General features: G+C 41.8%; 1 protein-coding gene across 1 annotated transcript in view; it reads left to right on the forward strand.

The window, feature by feature from the left end:
* LOC126092153 (uncharacterized) overlaps positions 1 to 19488 on the forward strand; it is a 386469-nt gene extending 366981 nt beyond the window's left edge. The window contains exon 6 of the mRNA XM_049907623.1: positions 18533 to 19488. Coding sequence (XP_049763580.1) covers positions 18533 to 18654 — 122 coding nt within the window. The 3' untranslated portion in view covers positions 18655 to 19488. The remainder of the gene's footprint in view (positions 1 to 18532) is intronic.
* Positions 19489 to 19828: the final 340 nt, after the last annotated feature.

Here is a 19828-nt window from a genome sequence, read left to right on the forward strand (position 1 = left end):
TATTGCTTCAAGCAAGTACTGCGTGGTTCTTTTCAAAAGAGTCTCCAAAATTCTTCCCACTACTTCTCAAATTCCAGCTTGAGCTCCACCAGTAATAACCTAGTTGTCAACGTGACGTTACACCCTAATTTTCGCTCCTGCCTTCCTTCCAGCGAAGATCTGTCATTCCTTGTTAAAGTTCAACCTTCATAAAGGAAGCAGTGCAACGTAATCAGAAAAGAAAAGCTATCTTTCGGGTTTCCGATGCCCCTCTACCGCAGCGGCAACTTTACAGGTATTATGGGTGTTGGATTGTCTTCTGCGAGTAGAATAAAGTCATATTTGGACCTCACGAGCGTAGATTTTTTTTTTTAAAAAAGCATCTGCAATATAACAATTCTGGCGCTGTTTACAAATATGCTTAATGAGGCCGTAAACAGTTGTCATGTTTAAAACTGTTGTTTTATTACTCACATTTTTTTGCTCCTACAATATTTCCGGGCGCTCCTTTCCACTGTTCTTCTACACAAACATTCTCGATTTTTAACACAGTGCACTGCACTGACATGAAATGTTTTCTCGTTCGCATGTTTTTATCCACCCATATTTTTGTGACTGTGATACCGCCCGTTTCCCTCTGTTCTTTTTTCTTTATTTGTGTCGTGTATGTTGGTACGTGTCAGCTGAATTTTCAGCGGATTCATTTCGTAAGAAGGGTGATATATAACCTTTCCTTGCATTAAAACGGTAAAATAACAGAGGTAATTAGGGAAGTGACTGAAACCTGTAGGTTAGTGGCATATTTACCCCGCTCCTTTGTTGCTGTTGATAGTAACAGTAGCTGTAGCAGGCGGCTAGCAACTTTCATAACCCCGCCGATTTGCAGAGGACTTGACCTCGATATTTTCAACAGTGTGAATCGACTGGGAGATCGCTGGGCAGATAAGGGTCTTTAGTTCAAGAGCAGAAGTTGGCGTGGGGTGACATGTTTTGGAGTGACAGTTGGGTTTAGTTGGGATGTCCATGAGGAGTATTCAGGCTGCTCAAGAAGAAACTTACCGCTGCCTTCTTGGGACCGTTCCGAGCGAAACCGCCAGTGTAAGTTTTTGCTGTAACGCTGTGAGTGACCATTGTGGTTCAGAGCTCTTAGAATTTCGAGGTCTGTTAGGTGTAATTGATGAGTTTGCAGTATCTTCTGCGTTCAGTTTTTTTAAATAGCGCTTTTCGGGATTACCTACGTTTTCGTGATATATAATCCCTTAAATTAGCCGTTACCTGTTTGTAATTCCGACTATGGGTGGCCAGGTGGGCCTTTCTTATGTCCGCTAGTTTTGAAAAGTTTCTTACAGTTCTTCATCTTCGATTTATCTGCTTAAATGATGTCTCTTCAATATTTCCGGCACTTTCCACAAATAATTTTCATAATTAAAACAAACTTTATTTGATATTGATTTTACGCTGTTCAGTAGAGTGTTTTATGTATCTCATTGTATTAAATAGCTCCACACATTATTCTCTTCTGAATTTAAATTCATCCAGCCATGTCTAATGATGGTTCTGTCAATATGAATGTATAATTTTTAAGTTTTTGTCGAGATTCCTTTATTGATCAACGCAACTGGTACTAGGTACACCCTTGAATGTCTTGTACCTTTTGGATAGGGCCGTACTGTGCTCCTCTTGTTTCTCAGTTTTGTTCCATTAGTGTTTTAATGTAACACCCAACCGTTCGCGAGCGAAATTGTTACGAATTAACTGGCGTATCTTTGTGAGTACATTCAGTTTGCTAGCCAGACTGATCATTGTAGGCTACCTTTGTTTCTCTTGCACATATTCATTATCCACGTAGTACCATAAAAAATCATTTATTTCTCTGCAAATACAGTATGTGTGTGTATGTGTTTTCCATTTATTGTTTTGTTAAATCTGTTTATTATGATACTCGTGTGAAGGTTCGTGACTCAATGTGTTACTTATACTGTATTATTTTGTTAAATCTGTTTATTATGATAGTGGTGTGGAGTTTCGTGACTGCATATATTACCTAGACTATATAACAAAAGAATGAAGTAGACGACTTCAACGTGGAAATATAGAACATGAAAACGAGAAAATATAGTCCTTGCATTGAAGTCAATCAGGATCTGTCGCCTGTGTAAAGAAAAACGCATAAAAACAATGTAGGAGCCAAAACAGGGAGCAATAAAAACCGAATTTTCAACGTGAGATCTGTTTATGCTCTCGTTAAACCGATTTTTATACAAAATCGCAATTGCTACAGTTACCTCCGAGGTGCTTTACGTAAGGCGAAACGCGTTTTGTCTATATAAACTTCATTACAGTCGCAGAAGATGGAGTGCCCTTATATTACTTGAAAGACGATGCTATTTCAGGTAGATTCATTTGACACGTACACATTCCTCGTTTTCGCAGTTTGAGGATCTTTATCTCCTCTATGGGCACTAAGAATATTTTTGGTTGAATGTAATCACCTTGACTGACTTCCCCTACACTGATGCACTTCTCACTGTTCTTATGTAGTATTAGTTGCTCTATCGTTGACGTATGAATTTTATCCGTATAGTAACTTCGAATAAATCAATTTGTTTCTCAAGTCCTGTTATCGCATATTTAACTGAAACAAAAATTAAGATCATTCTCAGAATATAGTAACCATGTACTTACTATCAACTCTGTAAGTTACGTCGCGGTTCGTAAATAGTCAGTTGAGCTCAGTTAACTTTTATATTGCTTAATGATCTTCTTTTAAAAATTTCAGCGGAAGTCTTCTACATTGCGGAGGGGAGGCAGTTGGGTCTGCTGTGTTCTGTGTTGTGTGTGCCTGATTTTTCTGACATTGATAAAACACACGATTTTCCGATTTGTGGGAACTGTCTTCACCCAAAGACATTACTTTATACTACAGTCCTTGCAATTTGAAAATTGTTTCCCTCAGACTGTCATTATTTTTTATTACTGTCGTCATAAACAATCTGTTTAAATCTTCAGTTCTCTGTTAACCTTTACAACTCCTGGTCTCTACAGATGTATAAGAAACTATAAGCCACACCATGTTCAAATATTATTTCCAAACTCTGTTTGCAGACATTTTGGTCATATTTGTTACTGTCAGAAGTCTTTTACTGTATTAGGAAACTGACACATGTCTCCATTGCTTCTTTATGACACAGAACCTGAGTTAGTAATAGAACACGTACTTTAACCTCACAATTTCGACCAAACAAACAAAGGAAAATAAAAATAAACGTCGGCTGAAGGAGTGCTAAAGTAAATATCTCGTCCGCGTAAGTTTTGTGCTTGAAAATACAAGAAGATGCTCGCCTAAGGAAATATATTCTTTCTAAGTGAGATCTTCAATATAATCACTCTACTCGTAATGTCGTGAGTTACTTTTTCCATAAAAACGAAAATAATCCTGCTCTTACGGAGGTTGGAACTACAGACTTACCATTGAATTGTGGAAGTGCTCAATCCGTCACATTCTGCATTGCCCTCCCCTGCGAAAACTGGAAGTTAGTGACTATGGATCTTGACTAGTGATTAATGAATCTTAATTTCAATTTCGAGGACAAGTGCGAAAAGTTTTTCAATTACTTCCATAATACTGAATGTCCCATAATATGAAATTCTGATGATGCAGAAGCAAAAGTCAACCGTTATTTTTGTCACCGTTGTTGTCGTACCGGTCTTGGAAGTTTGCAGCCGTGTGAATATGCAGTTCTCTTCAGAGAGTAATATCTGTCTCTTTCAATATGTGGTCACATGAATTTTTTTCAAGCTTTTTGTCTGTTCCCATTAGGTTCAGTGCCTCCATAGATCATACCTAAAGGGCTTCCACGACGTCAACGTTCGGAAGACAACAGTCTGGATTGTGCTCCTCACATGGTTTCGTCTAGAAGCAGATCCTTCTGTACGCGTCTGTATGAGAGAGAGCTCCTCATTCTGCAGTACAGTTCTCCATTGGTAATTCAGATACTGGACTGCTTACACCTTTATTTGCACTCATCTCATTTATAAAAAAAAATTTCCGGTCCCCTCCATTTTCTGTCACAGCTGCAGATTAACTGTATGAGAAAAAGTGACAGGACGTCCCTATGTAATGCGTGAATGACAGCTACAGGGTGTTTCAAAAATGACCGGTATATTTGAAACGGCAATAAAAACTAAACGAGCAGCGATAGAAATACACCGTTTCTTGCAATATGCTTGGGACAACAGTACATTTTCAGGCGGACAAACTTTCGAAATTACAGTAGTTACAATTTTCAACAACAGATGGCGCTGCAAGTGATGTGAAAGATATAGAAGACAACGCAGTCTGTGGGTACGCCATTCGGTACGTCGTCTTTCTGCTGTAAGCGTGTGCTGTTCACAACGTGCAAGTGTGCTGTAGACAACATGGTTTATTCCTTAGAACAGAGGATTTTTCTGGTGTTGGAATTCCACCGCCTAGAACACAGTGTTGTTGCAACAAGACGAAGTTTTCAACGGAGGTTTAATGTAACCAAAGGACCCAAAAGCGATACAATAAAGGATCTGTTTGAAAAATTTCAACGGACTGGGAACGTGACGGATGAACGTGCTGGAAAGGTAGGGCGACCGCGTACGGCAACCACAGAGGGCAACGCGCAGCTAGTGCAGCAGGTGATCCAACAGCGGCCTTGGGTTTCCGTTCGCCGTGTTGCAGCTGCGGTCCAAATGACGCCAACGTCCACGTATCGTCTCATGCGCCAGAGTTTACACCCCTATCCATACAAAATTCAAACGCAGCAACCCCTCAGCGCCGCTACCATTGCTGCACGAGAGACATTCGATAACGATATAGTGCACAGGATTGATGACGGCGATATGCACGTGGGCAGCATTTGGTTTACTGACGAAGCTTATTTTTACCTGGACGGCTTCGTCAATAAACAGAACTGGCGCATATGGGGAACCGAAAAGCCCCATGTTGCAGTCCCATCGTCCCTGCATCCTCAAAAAGTACTGGTCTGGGCCGCCATTTCTTCCAAAGGAATTATTGGCCCATTTTTCAGATCCGAAACGATTACTGCATCACGCTATCTGGACATTCTTCGTGAATTTGTGGCGGTACAAACTGCCTTAGACGACACTGCGAACACCTCGTGGTTTATGCAAGATGGTGATCGGCCACATCGCACGGCCGACGTCTTTAATTTCCTGAATGAATATTTCGATGGTCGTGTGATTGCTTTGGGCTATCCGAAACATACAGGAGGGGGCGTGGATTGGCCTCCCTATTCGCCAGACATGAACCCCTGTGACTTCTTTCTGTGGGGACACTTGAAAGACCAGGTGTACCGCCAGAATCCCGATACAATTGAACAGCTGAAGCAGTACATCTCATCTGCATGTGAAGCCATTCCGCCAGACACGTTGTCAAAGGTTTCGGGTAATTTCATTCAGAGACTACGCCATATTATTGCTACGCATGGTGGATATGTGGAAAATATCGAACTATAGAGTTTCCCAGACCGCAGCGCCATCTGTTGTTGAAAATTGTAACTACTGTAATTTCGAAAGTTTGTCTGCCTGAAAATGTACTGTTGTCCCAAGCATATTGCAACAAATGGTGTATTTCTATTGCTGCTCGTTTAGTTTTTACTGCCGTTTCAAATATACCGGTCATTTTTGAAACACCCTGTATATAGCTAGATGTCATGAGAGTGGTGTCTGCACCCTCCCCCCCCCCCCCCCCACGGCCCCGCGAGATAAAAGGAGGCAAAAGCGAAGCGGTAAGAGTAGAATAGGTCTGTGAGGATAGCTCACTCAGTTTGAAAGTCGACTGGTCATTGGGTTTCACCAGAGGGACAGATTCACCAGTGTCAGATCAGTCCTACTAAAGGTGCCTAAATCGACTACTGGTGATGTCCCTGAGAAGCGAGAACGCGAAGGAACAACCACAGATAGGGCAAGGCCGGGTGGACGTGAGGTACTTAAAGTCAGAGGCAGTCGTGCACTTCAGAAGGTGGTTGTACACGAAATGTCGCGTGAAATTAGTAGAGGGGATCACTTGTGAGTTCCAAAGTGCTACCATATTGTAACCAAGATAGGCAGGAAGCCCACACCCACCACAGCAGTACAAAATATATGCCAACTAGCTCCGCAGGTGAGGAGCAGATCGAGGAAATGTATGATAAGATAAAAGAAATTATTCAGATAGTTAAGGAAGACGAAAATGTAATAATCATCGGGGACTGGAATTAAACAGTGGGAAAAGCAAGAGAAGGAAAAGTAGTAGGTGAATATGGACTGGGGGGAAAGGCATGAGTGAGGAAGCTGCCAAGTAGAATATTTCACAGAGCGTAATTCAATCATAGCTAACACTTGGTTTAAGAATCGTGAGACAAGGTTATATACGTGGAAGAGAACTGAAGACGACGGAAGGTTTCAAATTGATAGTACACACATCAAAAAAAGTTCTGCATCACCCCAGTTCCCAGAACTCTAAAAGATAGACGCTGACTGTGGATACTGTATCACAGACACAGTCCCTTTGACTGTTCAGAGATGTCACTAAACACGCCGAAACATGTAAACAACCATGCATGAACAGCACCTATTAGACGGAGGGGGTCCGACAGCCGATCAGTTCTAGTCGTTCCACCAGGAAGGAGGTACACGGCCCGTATTTCAAAAAATGGTTCAAATGGCTCTGAGCACTATGGGACTTAACAGCTATGGTCATCAGTCCCCTAGAACTTAGAACTACTTAAACCTAACTAACCTAAGGACAGAACACAACACCCAGCCATCACGAGGCAGAGAAAATCCCTGACCCCCACGGCCCGTATTGTCTGTAGTTCATCCACGCCTAGACGCGCAATACCGCGGTTAGATCGCGTCCGCATTGTTACTTTGTTCCAAGAAGGGCTTTCGACAAGGGAAGTGTCCAGGCGTCTCGGAGTGAACCAAAGCGATGTTGTTCCGACATGGAGGAGATACGGAGAGACAGGAACTGTCGATGACATGCCTCGCTCAAGCCGCCCAAGGGCTACTACTGCAGTGCAGTGGATGACAGCTACCTACAGATTAAGGACTCGGATGAACCCTGACAGCAACGCCACCGTGATGAAAAATGCTTTTCGTGCAGCTACAGGACGTCGTGTTACGACGTAAAATGTTCGCAATAGGCTGCAAGATGCGCAACTTCAATCCCGACGTCCATGGCGAGGTCCATCTTTACAACTAAGACACCATGCAGCGCGGCACAGATGGGTCCAACAACATGCCGAATGGACCGCTCAAGATTGGTATCATGTACTCTTCACCGATGAGTGTCACATATGACTTCAACCAAACAATCGTCGGAGACGTCTTTGGAGGCAACCGTGTCAGGCTGATCGCCTTTGACACACTGACCGTCGATTGCAGCGACGTGGAGGTTCAAAAAAAAAAATGGTTCAAATGGCTATGAGCACTATGGGACTTAACTTCTGAGGTCATCAGTCCCCTAGAACTTACTACTTAAACCTAACTAACTTAAGGACATGACACACATCCATGCCCGAGGCAGGATTGCAACCTGCGACCGTAGTAGTCGCGTGGTTCCGGACTGGAGCGCCTAGAACCGCTCGGCCACCGCGGCCGGCGACGTGGAGGTTCCCTGTTGTTTATGGGTGGCATTATGTGGGGCCGACGTACGCCGCTGGTGGTCATGAAAGCCACCGTTACGGCTGTATGATACGTGAATGCCATCCTCCGACCGACAGTGCAACCATATCGGCAGCATATTGGCGAGGCATTCGTCGTCATGAACAACAGTTCGCGCCCCCATGTGCACATCTTGTGAATGATTTCCTTCAAGATAACTACATCGCTCGAGTAGAGTGACCAGCATGTTCTCCAGACATGAACCCTACCGAACATGCCTGGGATAGACTGAAAAGGGCTGTTCATGGACAACGTGACCCACCAACCACACTGAGGGATCCTCGCCGTTTAGGAGTGGGACAATCTGGACCAACAGTGCCTTGATGAACTTGTAGATAATATGCCACGTCGAATACAGACATGCGTCAATGCAATGAGGACGTGCTACTGGGCATTAGAGGTACCGATGTGTACAGCAATCTGGACCACCATCTCTGAAGGTCTCGCTGTATGGTGGTACAACACGCTACTTGTGGTTTTCATGAGCAATAATAAGGGCGCAAATGTTGGTTATGTTCATCTCTGTTCCAGTTTTCTGTACAGCCTCAGGAATCCTCGGAACAGCGGTGATGCAAAACTTTTTTGATGCATGTATAATTGTAAGACAGAGATTTGGGTACCAGGTTTTAAACTCTAAGACATTTCCAGTGGCAGATGTGGACTCTGACAAAAATTTATTGGTTATAAACTGCAGATTAAAACCGAGGAATCTGCAAACATGCAGGATTTTGAGAGACGGGACCTGGATGAAATGAAAGATCCAGAGGCTGTAGAGAGTTTCAGAGAGAGCATAAGTGAACGGTTCACAAGAACAGGGGAAAAGAACTCAGTAGAAGAAGGTTGCGTAGCTTTGAGAGATGAAATAGTGAAGGCGGCAGAGGATCAAGTAAGTAAAATGACGGGGGCTCGTGTAAATCCCTCGGTAACACAGGAGATACTGAATTTAATTGATGAAAGGAGAAAATATAACAATGCAGTAAATGAAGAAGGCGAAAGAGAATACAAACGTCTAAAAATGAGATCGACAGGAAGTGCAAAATGGGTAAGCAGGAATGGCTAGAGGACAAATGCAAGGACGTAGAAGCACATATCACTAGGGGTAAGATAAATCCTACCTACAAGAAAATTAAAGAAAGCTTCGGACAAAAGAGAGGCACCTATATGACCAGTTCTAAGCAAAGAAGGGAAAGCAGAATTGTGTAAGCAGTATGTAGAGGGCCTATACAAGAGCGATGTGCTTGAGGGCTACATTAGGAAAATGTAAGAGGACGTAGATGAAGATCAGAAGGGAGATAGGATTCTGAAGAATTTGACAAAGTGCTGAAAGACTTAAGTCGAAACAAGGACCCGAGAATAGACAACATTCCGTTAGAGCTGCTGGTAGCCTTAGGAGAGCTAGCCATGACAAAACTCTTCCAACTGGTGAGCAAGATATATGAGACAGGGGAAATCCCCTCAGACTTCCAATTCCAAAGAAAACAGGTTCTGACAGTTGTGAATATATCAGTTTAATAAGTCATGGTTGCAAAAGGCTGACACAAATTCTTTACAGACGAATGGAAAAAATTGTAGAAGCTGACAGCGGGGAATATCAGTTTGAGTTAAGGACAAACGTAGGAACACGCGAGACAATACTGACCCAACGACTTCTCATGGAAGACAGCTTGAGAAAGGACAGACTTATGTTTATAGCATTTGTAGACTTAGAGAGAGCTTTTAATGCTTTTAATAGAAATACTCCCTTTCAAATGCTGAATGTGGGAGGGGTAAATACAGGGGGAGAAAGGCGAAGTGTACCCAAAATTAGATAGGTAGATCACGTAACTAATGAGGAAGCGGTGATTAGAACTGGAAAGAAGAGAACATTGTTGTACAACCCGACTACACGAAGGGATGGGTTAGGACACATTCTGAAGCATCAAGGGATCATAAATTTAGGGAAGCGTGGGGATAAAAATCGTAGAGGAAGAGCCGTAGAGGATACCGTAAGCAGATTCAGAAGGATGTAGGTTGTAGTAGTTACTCGGAAATGTAGAGGCTCGCACAGGACAGAGTAGCATGGAGAGTTGCAGCATACCAGTCTTTGGACTGATGACCACAACAACTACAACCAGTAGTCCAGCTAGCACAATGGCTGTGCGTAGGGACTCAAAAAGAATAGACACAATGGTCGAGCGACTGCCCTTAAGCCTCACATTTCTACAGTAATTTCTACGCGATCTCTGATATGGTATAGGGAGTGATGTAAGTGGTAGTTGGATGACTGAAAACGAGTGAATTGGGGTGATTAACAACGCTATACCCGATGGCAGTGCGATGGAGGGCTTAGGTGTGCCGAATACCTGAAGACCTTTGCTATGAAGGACACAATGTTGGTACCTAGGAGTTGGTAGCTTATTACGTATAGGATCTGTATTCATGTTAACTGTGTTGTCCCTTATTGCGTTTAAGAAGACGATAATGTTCAAGGATATGAACACATTTTACAACATGAGAAACAGATCTGAAAACACGGTTATTGTTTTCAGCAAGGCAGTACATCTTATCCAAAAGCAGCATCTGTGAGATAATAGTTGTATTATTACTGAAATGGATTAGCCGGGCCTATGTTCCGACCTGAATCCAACAGAACATGTCTGAGACGAGTTAGAGTGCCGACTTCCCTCCAGATCGTAGCATCCAACATTCGTACCTTCTCTGGTCATAGTGGTGGAACTCATAAACGGACTTCCGGTAACACGTCCTTGCTTCGCTGCCAAGGCACTTGCATCGCTCCAGGTTTATCAACCCATTATCAAGGTTTCATATTGGGTGGTAAAAAACTTCCATATTTATTTTGGTTTCGTTTAAAACAGAACCTAGTCCTGTAGCAGTGTGTTCGTCATTACTACTTCATTTGTGTAGTGCACTCTTTCAATTGAACTGTGAATTGCTTGTATCCTATTTGATGAATGCTCCCATCCAAATTTTTTTTTTTTTTTTTTTGTGGTTGGCTCGGGAAGTTACCATCCAGATATTTGCCTGAACCGACTTACGAAAATCACGGAAAATCTATATCAGGATGGGCGGACGCGGATTTGAACCGTCGTCCTCCCGAATGCAAGTCCAGTGTGTCGTTTAAAACAGAAGCTAGTTTCGTTACATAGTGTTCTGTGGCCACTTGTTCCTGTCTTCCAATACGTGTGTGAATTGCTGTTGTAAATGCACTGTACGTTGTTCATGTTCTACTTAACTTTTGTTCGTATCCACTTTTCGAACTTTCACGTACCTAATGATGAACGTTCTTTTAGCAGTTTTCGACAGACTAATATTCAGCTTTATTACATCTTATCATGGAATGAGTATGTAATTCTTCTCTGAATAGTGTTACATCCCGCCAGAGTCTCTTTTGTGGTTTGAGAGATAGAGTATGGAATTATTGTGGCAGATATAATTACGCCGCAAAAATATTCTACACCGATGTGCGTAATTGTACATGTGATTGTGCGGTACAATGTGAATTCACTTCCACAATTATGAATGTTACAGCATTTATTACGGTCTAGCTTACAGAATACACAAGTACATTCGAGATGTAGACTATGAGAGTGTTTTTTTTTTCTTTTAAATTCGCATTGAGGTGGGAGAATGATTTTAGTACGCGTACATTGATTTCTGCTATAATATATCGTTTGTAGCACCGGATAATAACGTGTTATCACTTCTGCGTAAATGTTATTGCGTTTCTGGAATTTGCAGAGAAGTATACCCTAGCCACTATGACTATAACTCATAATCAGTGGCGAGAAGGAAGTAGTACTACTCAAAGCTAAATACTTTCTCATTCCGTGTTACGACAATCAAAGTAGCAATACGTAATCATTCTGCGACAAGATGTAATAAAGTTGAATACCAGTTCTGTTAAAAGCTAGTAACATGGAGTTTTCCATTAAATGCGAGAAAGTACGAAAAACGAATGCGAACTAAAATAAAGTAGAATACGAACAACACATTTAAATCGAGCAATCCACACACGGTTTCATAAGCAGGAACAAATGTAAAAGCGCATACGGAACACAATAGATGAAACCAGCTTCTGTTTTATGTGAAACAGAAACAAATATTGAATCATTTACTCCTCACAATATTATGTATGCATGCGGAAACAAATCTGCGTACCAGCGTTATATCCACAATGTGATTCAAAGAGAGCACTTCCTAAAAGAAGTCGTAATCAGGAATACAACGCGATGAAACCAGCTTCTGTATCATGCCATGTCAGATGATTTTAAAATTTTGACATGTGCCATGGTGCGATTATTTCCACTGGGTAGTGGACACACATTCAAAATCCCAACATTTTGTTTTACAAATATATAATTTCACAGTAAAAAGTGACAATACGTCATTTACAAAATTTTACATGACTATGAACCCCTGCCACGAGAAGTTAATCTTAGCTTTCGACTGAGACTTCCTTAATATATTACTTTGCAAGGTCACAAAAACCTCTTGGTTTCCAGAGAGGCGATTTGTTACTAGATTACAAGGCGCACCATGAAGTAAAAATGAAGAAATATATTTGGAATAAAAAATATGGACGTTCGCCTCATATTTTCTCTATTAAAAGTTAACTGTCAGACATCTTGGAGAGCTGTTGTTCTGTTTCCGTATCGTAACACATGCCTTGCCTTTCTTACATGTTTGTGTTTTGTGGCCATTATTGTCTATGGTGTACAAATATAAACATATGTTGATCTGCGGTTGTTATATGAAGCACGACTGTACGTAATATTTTTTTACTGAATTACCGTTTAAAATGACAAGATACAGTGATTGGGTGAAGACCTTATTTACGTTTAAATATCCAGTTAACATAGTTCAGCGGAAGAAAACTGTAAACCTAACAGGGGGAGCAATGCACTGGAAAAGCTTGCGAGTTGTGTAAACTTTTATGGTATTAAAAACGAACTAAATAATGGTTTTAGCAACAATGATTTAGAAATTGTTTGTTACTTTACCAAAAATTCATGTACGTATCCCACCTCTGACAAAAATTTTTAAGATTGTATGACAACAAAGACAGGGACAGTAGTATCTGTAACATGTACCAATTTGTGACAACTGTGAAAGTGCGATACGTTTGAAAACATCAGCAGCTAAAAACTGTGTCTGTAACATGTACCAAATTGTGCCTACTGTCAAAGTGCGATACGTTTGAAAACATCAACAGCTAAAAACTGGGTGAATGAAGGCAGCAGTAGATTCTTCAATGAAATGAAATGTGTTGGTCTTGGAAAGGAAGGCAGCAATTTTGTTTTGTACAATAACGAATATGCCACCTCCATCTACCTGATGCACAACGCTAGACAGTCATCTTGTGCAATCCATGCAGACCGAATGTGATGGCAATTTGTCAGCTGCAACCTAAAAGGCAGTTTTATTCAACATAGACTTTCAGAGACAAGTAAATGACCCTTTGCCATCTACTGATCTATGTCTTTATTGTCAGAGTACATGGATGAAAAGGGGACACATCCCTCTACGTGCTGTTTCACGAGACGCAAGTGTTGATGATGGAGAAGTTTTTGAGTTCCGGGTGATTCTTTTCCTTGTTTATTGCTTCTGACAATTACTCACAAGTTTTTCCAATCGCACCTTGGAATACTGCCACTTTCTATATTTTCCCCTAAACACTTCTATGACAACTGTTTATTCAGCTTTTGTATGTTAGTTTTCTAAAAACTTTTTTTACTTCGTGTATACACCTTATTCTTGACTTATTATCTCAAAAATAATTGAAATTCGTTGGTTAATCTACTGCCTAGCGTTCGATATAAAAATCAAATACCAGTCGTTTAAGAATTCCGTATCCCAATCAGTAAAAACGGAACGCTTATAGGATCCGTTTGTTGTCTGTCTGTCTGTTGTCTGTTCATTTATTAAGGCTCCTTATTCTCAGGAATGGGTAGGGGTATCAAGCTGAAATCAGTGTAAAATACTAAGATCTTCAGTCCCTAGTGGGTGTCAAAATTTAAGATTCTAAATCAACACAGTCAAAAGAAAGGGCCATTTATTTCACATACTTTTATACTTGCAAACTCACTCATCAAAACGTACATATGAACCATGACCTAGAGTGTGAGTCTTAGTCCCATTTGTCTGGGATTTTTCTCTTCTGACGTGTTTTCTAGGCTTCCATAAATTCCATCGTTACTTCCTAATTTTGAACCATCCATAATTTCTCGTGGCAAATTTTTCTCGTGATTCAACTTACTATTATTCCTGATTTATCTAAATTATAGTTTAATTCTAGACAGTCGCTTGAATATAGACTGTACCGTAATGGCTTATTTTTGCATTTTTAGAGAGGCCTTTTTTATTGTGAACATCAGGTATAATAGATACTGATTGTTGACTGATTGCTAATGTGAAGCTTGTTTCTTGTCCTTCTGAGGAAGACGGGTTTAAATCCGCTGCAACCATGATAAAGGTTAATCGAAAACCACTATTTATGGGAATTGTTTGGCCGTCTATTACACTTGCTGTTCTGCAACCGTTGCTGTAGTGCGGCGATGTTCAAAATGTATATATATATAGTAATTACTTGATATGCTTTTCCCATTTATGACTTTGATGGATGTTTGCCTATCGCAGCCGCAGGCTGTAAACGATAAATTTCGAACGTGAGATTCTAAATCGATCACAGGACAGTGGTGTTGGGCGTTATGACCATGTTTATAGTGGTCACTACAGCAACGACAAAAGCAGAGCGTTACTAGAATACCTGTAATTACAAAGGAAACGACTTACCTCACTCGTCGTCGACGTTGTCATGGGAAAGTCCATTTGATGTGCATGGTGCGGGAAGCATTCCCTTTTTGTCGTAACGTGGGTGGATTCTGCCAACGTCAGGCTAAAATGTGGGTAAAGTGTCACATGCGTCAACCTTTCCTTGCAACCGCAAGTTATGGAAATACAGATGCTGGAACAAGTAGAGTTGGTCTCTTTCTCCTGGACGCCCTTCCCTTTAAATGGAAGACTTCACTGATCTCCACAGCCGCTCGATGCTCCGCGTGTGCACATTAGGGTCATCGGAAGACACGAACGCTATAGACTGGTTGACGAACTGATGTTTAAATCGCTTTGCTTTCAGTGTGTTGTAGAACTTTGCTACCACGCAGTATAAAGTGCTTTATCAAACCGACTAAACTTACCTCGTCTCTGGAGAACACACTTACCTCAAAGCACTTCCGAGACTCTTATTCTGTACCACAGTATACCCAAATATATTTGATTTCGTTCTTTAAAGATCGGCCCCTCTGTTTTTTCCTTCCTGCTATGTGCGATTCCTCCAATTCAACAACTTTATTTGTTCCAGCGATTGGTACACTGTCCTTCGTCACTATTACATAACGCAGTTCTCTGCAAAACCCGAAATTTCCGCGCACGGTACTGGTAGATAAGTCAGTTTCCAATGCTGTTGCTTGCACGGTGTAGTAGCTAATCTAGCAAAATACAAGATTATGCTGTCTTCACTAAAAACTTCCCGGCTGATAGGCCGTGGTCGAAGTATAAAACTGTCTCCTGACGTTTCGTCTCCGATTGCGGGAGACATCCTCGGAGGTAAAACGGCGAACTGCGAAGAGAACTCGAGGAAGCGCTGATTATATAAGCAGTACAGAGGGCGCCACAGTCGATCACGTGACGTTGGCTGTGAGATTGTCTCTGGTGATGCCAACAGTCTCGATTGAAAGTAACCGATCGTCACGCTTGCGGTGCAACGCTGACATCCAAATTTTATCCAGTTTAACACCTTCGTCTTTCCTGTTAAAATCATTACGATGTTCATCAATCTCGATAGCCTCTCTATACAAGCGTGCATAATAATGCGAGGTTTTTGATATGACGCTTGTCTCGCTGAATTTTATTTCATGAGGCCAATTGTCAGCGCTGTAGGTGGACCAACACACGAGTTAGCTAGACACATTGTGTGGTGTCACCGCCAGACACCACACTTGCTAGGTGGTAGCCTTTAAATCGGCCGCGGTCCGTTAGTATACGTCGGACCCGCGTGTCGCCACTATCAGTGATTGCAGACCGAGCGCCGCCACACGGCAGGTCTAGAGAGACTTCCTAGCACTCGCCCCAGTTGTACAGCCGACTTTGTTAGCGATGGTTCACTGACAAATTACGCTCTCATTTGCCGAGACGATAGTTAGCATAGCCTTCAGCTACGTCATTTGCTACGACCTAGCAAGGCGCCATTACCAGTTACTATTCATGCTGTAAAACCTGTACCGTCAAGAGCGATGTTCACCTATTATGGATTAAAGTTAAGTATTCTACCAGTTACCTCCTTTTATCTGAAGTCTAAAATCCGTGTCCTGTTCCAGACCTCACGCCAGCCTGCGTGAGCTTAAACGCGTGCCTTTCGGCTTCCTGTCATAGTGGGTTGGCTGTCTTGCCAGTCCACAACACCTTGCCTTAATGCTGCAGCCCTATTTTGGTAGTCATATTAAAAATTCAGCTCATTTCATTGACAAGTTAAAGGAAACTTGCGTGGGCCCGGATGATATCCTCGTCAGTTTTGACGTTGTGTCATTATTTACCATGATTCCGGTAAACGAAGCTATCTTATGCATAGCGGATATTTTTCCTACCGATATTGTGGCATTATTCCGACACTGCCTCACCACAACCTACTTTCAATACAATAATGACTTTTATGAACAGATTGACGGGGTGGCTATGGGTAGTCCTCTCAGTCCTGCTGTGGCTAATTTATTTATGGAGACTGCCAGTAAGAGATCAGCCAGATGGTATCGCTATGTTGATGACACGTTTGTAGTATGGTCACACGGAGCAGAGGAGTTGGATACCTTCCTGACACATTTGAATAGCATTAATCCGAAAACTCAATTCACTATGGAGACGGAAAGGAATGGGCAATTGAATTTCCTGGATGTGTCTCTGATTAAGCGACGGGACGGAACGTTGGACCATAAGGCGTATAGAAAGCCCACACATACCGATCGTTACCTACATAAAGATTCAAACCACCACCCTAGACAAAAAAGAGGTGTAATGAAAACTTTGATAGACAGGGCGTACAAACTTTGTGAACCTGTTAGTTAAAAGATGAGATTGAACATCTAATGTCAACTTTCGTTAAGAATGGCTATTCCAGCAAAGATATAGATCGAACACTTCGCTCTAGGCAGAGAATCAGAAGCAACGACGAACAATAGTCGCCCAAGGGCAAAGTTTTTCTTTCGTTCATTAGTAAGGTCGCAGATGGCATTGGGAAAGTTTTAGGCAAGTATGGGGTTGGAAACTACTTTCGGACCCACTAGGAAAATAAAAGAAGTTTTAAGGTCGGCAAAAGATGCACGACACCCTTTGGCTACACCAGGTGTATATAAAATTCCTTGTAGTTGTAGACAGGTTTAAATCTGTACCACAAAGAGATGTGTGAGCACCCGCCTTGTTGAACATAAGAGGAATTGCCGGCTGGGTCACACGGATAAATCGGCCGTAGCGGAACATGTTTACCAGGAAGGTGACCATGAAATAAAATTCAGCGAGACAAGCGTCATATCAAAAACCTCGCATTATTATGCACGCTTGTATAGAGAGGTTATCGAGATTGATAAACATCGTAATAATTTTAACAGGAAAGAAGAAGGTGTTAAACTGCATAAAATTTGGATGTCAGCGTTGCACCGCAAGCGTGACGATCGATTACTTTCAATTGATATTTGTTGGCATCACCAGAGACCATCTCATAGCCGACGCCACGTGATCGACTGTGGCGCCCTCTGTACTGCTTATATAATCAGCGCTTCCTCAAGTTATCTTCGCAGTTCACCGTTTTACCTCCGAGGATGTCTCCCGCAGTCGGAGACGAAACGTCAGGAGATAGTTTTATACTTCGACCGCGGCCTATCAGCCCAGAAGTTTTTATTGAAGACAATACCGCCCGTGAAAGCTTACATTGTATGATCAAGATTATGGTGGTCTGAATCGATAATTTGGAATAGTCAAACCATGTATTCTTCCTGATAGCCATTCGTTTACCACAGTTTCCGCAATGAAGTTGCAAAAGTATTTCACTATAGTACTCTCCCTACGAATTTTTATAGACTTCGCCCCACCGCAGCATACACATTCCCTCCTTTCGTCATCTGGTATTAGTTCATATTTCAGACAAAAATTCAAACAATTTTCTATACTGCATAAGCATGGAATTAGATTTTTCCACATGAGGCAATCGGCAGAAGAAACGTTTATAATAGCGGATATCCCATTCACTACCGACATAAATCGTTTGGGTTTCCCTAGCAACTTACAAATAATTTATCATAACGCAGGCACCACAGTCGCGTCATCGATTTAGAATCGCACGTTCGATATCTATCGTTTGGAGCCCGAGGCTTCGATAGGCCAACATTCTTGGAAATTATCTTTTCTTCTATAGCTAATTTTTCCGAAACATTTGACTGGGTTATTTTTCCAAGATATTTAAATTTTCAAACCTTCTGTACTAGGGAAATACCTGTTTAAAGAAATTTCGGTGCATTTTTTATGTTGTTAAAGATTTAGTTTTCTCTTCAGAAATCTTTAAGCTGGTCCTACTGGCTGTTTCTTTTCAGGGCTAATTTCATTCACAGCAGATGCCACATTTTCAGAAACTGTAGCAACGTTATCTGGAAACGCGAGACAGTTTATTCCAATTTTTTTTTCCTCTTCTGAACAGTGTTGACGAAATCTTGCACTCAGTCTTTTTATTTTGTTGCACATTGGCTCTATATGAAAAAACTGTGTGTCAGACTTAAAACGTCTTACAAATGGCCGTGCGGTAATGTCTCTGTTGCAGTAACATCTGGGTGCGCCGGAAGATACTCGGCTCAAGGCTTTTGTTTCCTCCGCGGTCGGGCGTCGACGTCCTGGTTTCTGGCGCTGGCGACGCTGCCGCTGCTGCTCGCCCCGGCGAGGTAGCCTCGGCCTGCAGTGTGTGTGTGGGGCGCACGGCGCAACGTCTCGAAACTTCGCAACGTGGGAATGTGCCGCGACGGAGGGGACTAGAAAACCGCCACCCTGCGTGATATCCCGATGAAAGACTCTACGCATCTGTTGATACACAATGAATACTTTCTGTAAAAAAATAAGTGTGTTAACTGCTCCACCACAAATAATTAGAGCAAACATGAAGGTCACAACTATGATATTCCGGTAGAATACGCAACTTATATATGTGACGCGTCGCTAATTCCTGTATAGCTGACATCTATGTGAAATGAAGGTATTAAATTGTATTCGTGTTTTATCTGTGAGGCTATCCACGAACAAATCCGACGAGAAATCGAGTCCACATGGATATAATTTTGTTAATTGACTCATAGCCCACAATTTTTATTTGCATATTAGAAATTAATTTCATTTGTATTTGGTCAATCACTAGAAACATCAGTCAATAACCACATTTGTGTGTTCTTTGTGCCCAAAGAAAAATTAACTCTGAATAGAGCAACGTGAGATTCTTTTTCCCAGAACATCCATCTGAATGTTGACTCGTGTGGCTACAGCTGCGAGAGGAGCCTCGCAGCCTCAAACGCTACGGCAAGTATAGTTTTTGGAAATTTGCTTACACCATGAACGCTTTATCACGAGTCTATGTGAATATCGTGAATAAGATCAACTCAGTGTAACCACTTCGCTGCCGCAAAATATTTAGAGCTGTCTTTACTGATCAGAACTGGTTTAGAAAGTTGACGATCATACATTTTAAAGTTACAAGACATTGCCTATTAAGTGAAAAACTCCACGTTTACCCACAAGCGTAAATTTTGACTTGTTGTTGTTGAGGTCTTCAGTCCTGAGACTGGTTTGATGCAGCTCTCCATGCTACTCTATCCTGTGCAAGCTTCTTCATCTCCCAGTACCTACTGCAACCTACATCCTTCTGAATCAGCTTAGTGTATTCATCTCTTGGTCTCCCTCTACGATTTTTACCCTCCACGCTGCCAATACTAAATTGATGATCCCTTGATGCCTCAGAACATGTCCTACCAACCGATCCCTTCTTATGGTCAATTTGTGCCACAAACTTCTCTTCTCCCCAATCCTATTCAATACTTCCTCATTAGTTATGTGATCTACACATCTAATCTTC

Source organism: Schistocerca cancellata, chromosome 7 (genome assembly GCF_023864275.1).
Source record: "Schistocerca cancellata isolate TAMUIC-IGC-003103 chromosome 7, iqSchCanc2.1, whole genome shotgun sequence".
Taxonomy (NCBI): domain Eukaryota; kingdom Metazoa; phylum Arthropoda; class Insecta; order Orthoptera; family Acrididae; genus Schistocerca; species Schistocerca cancellata.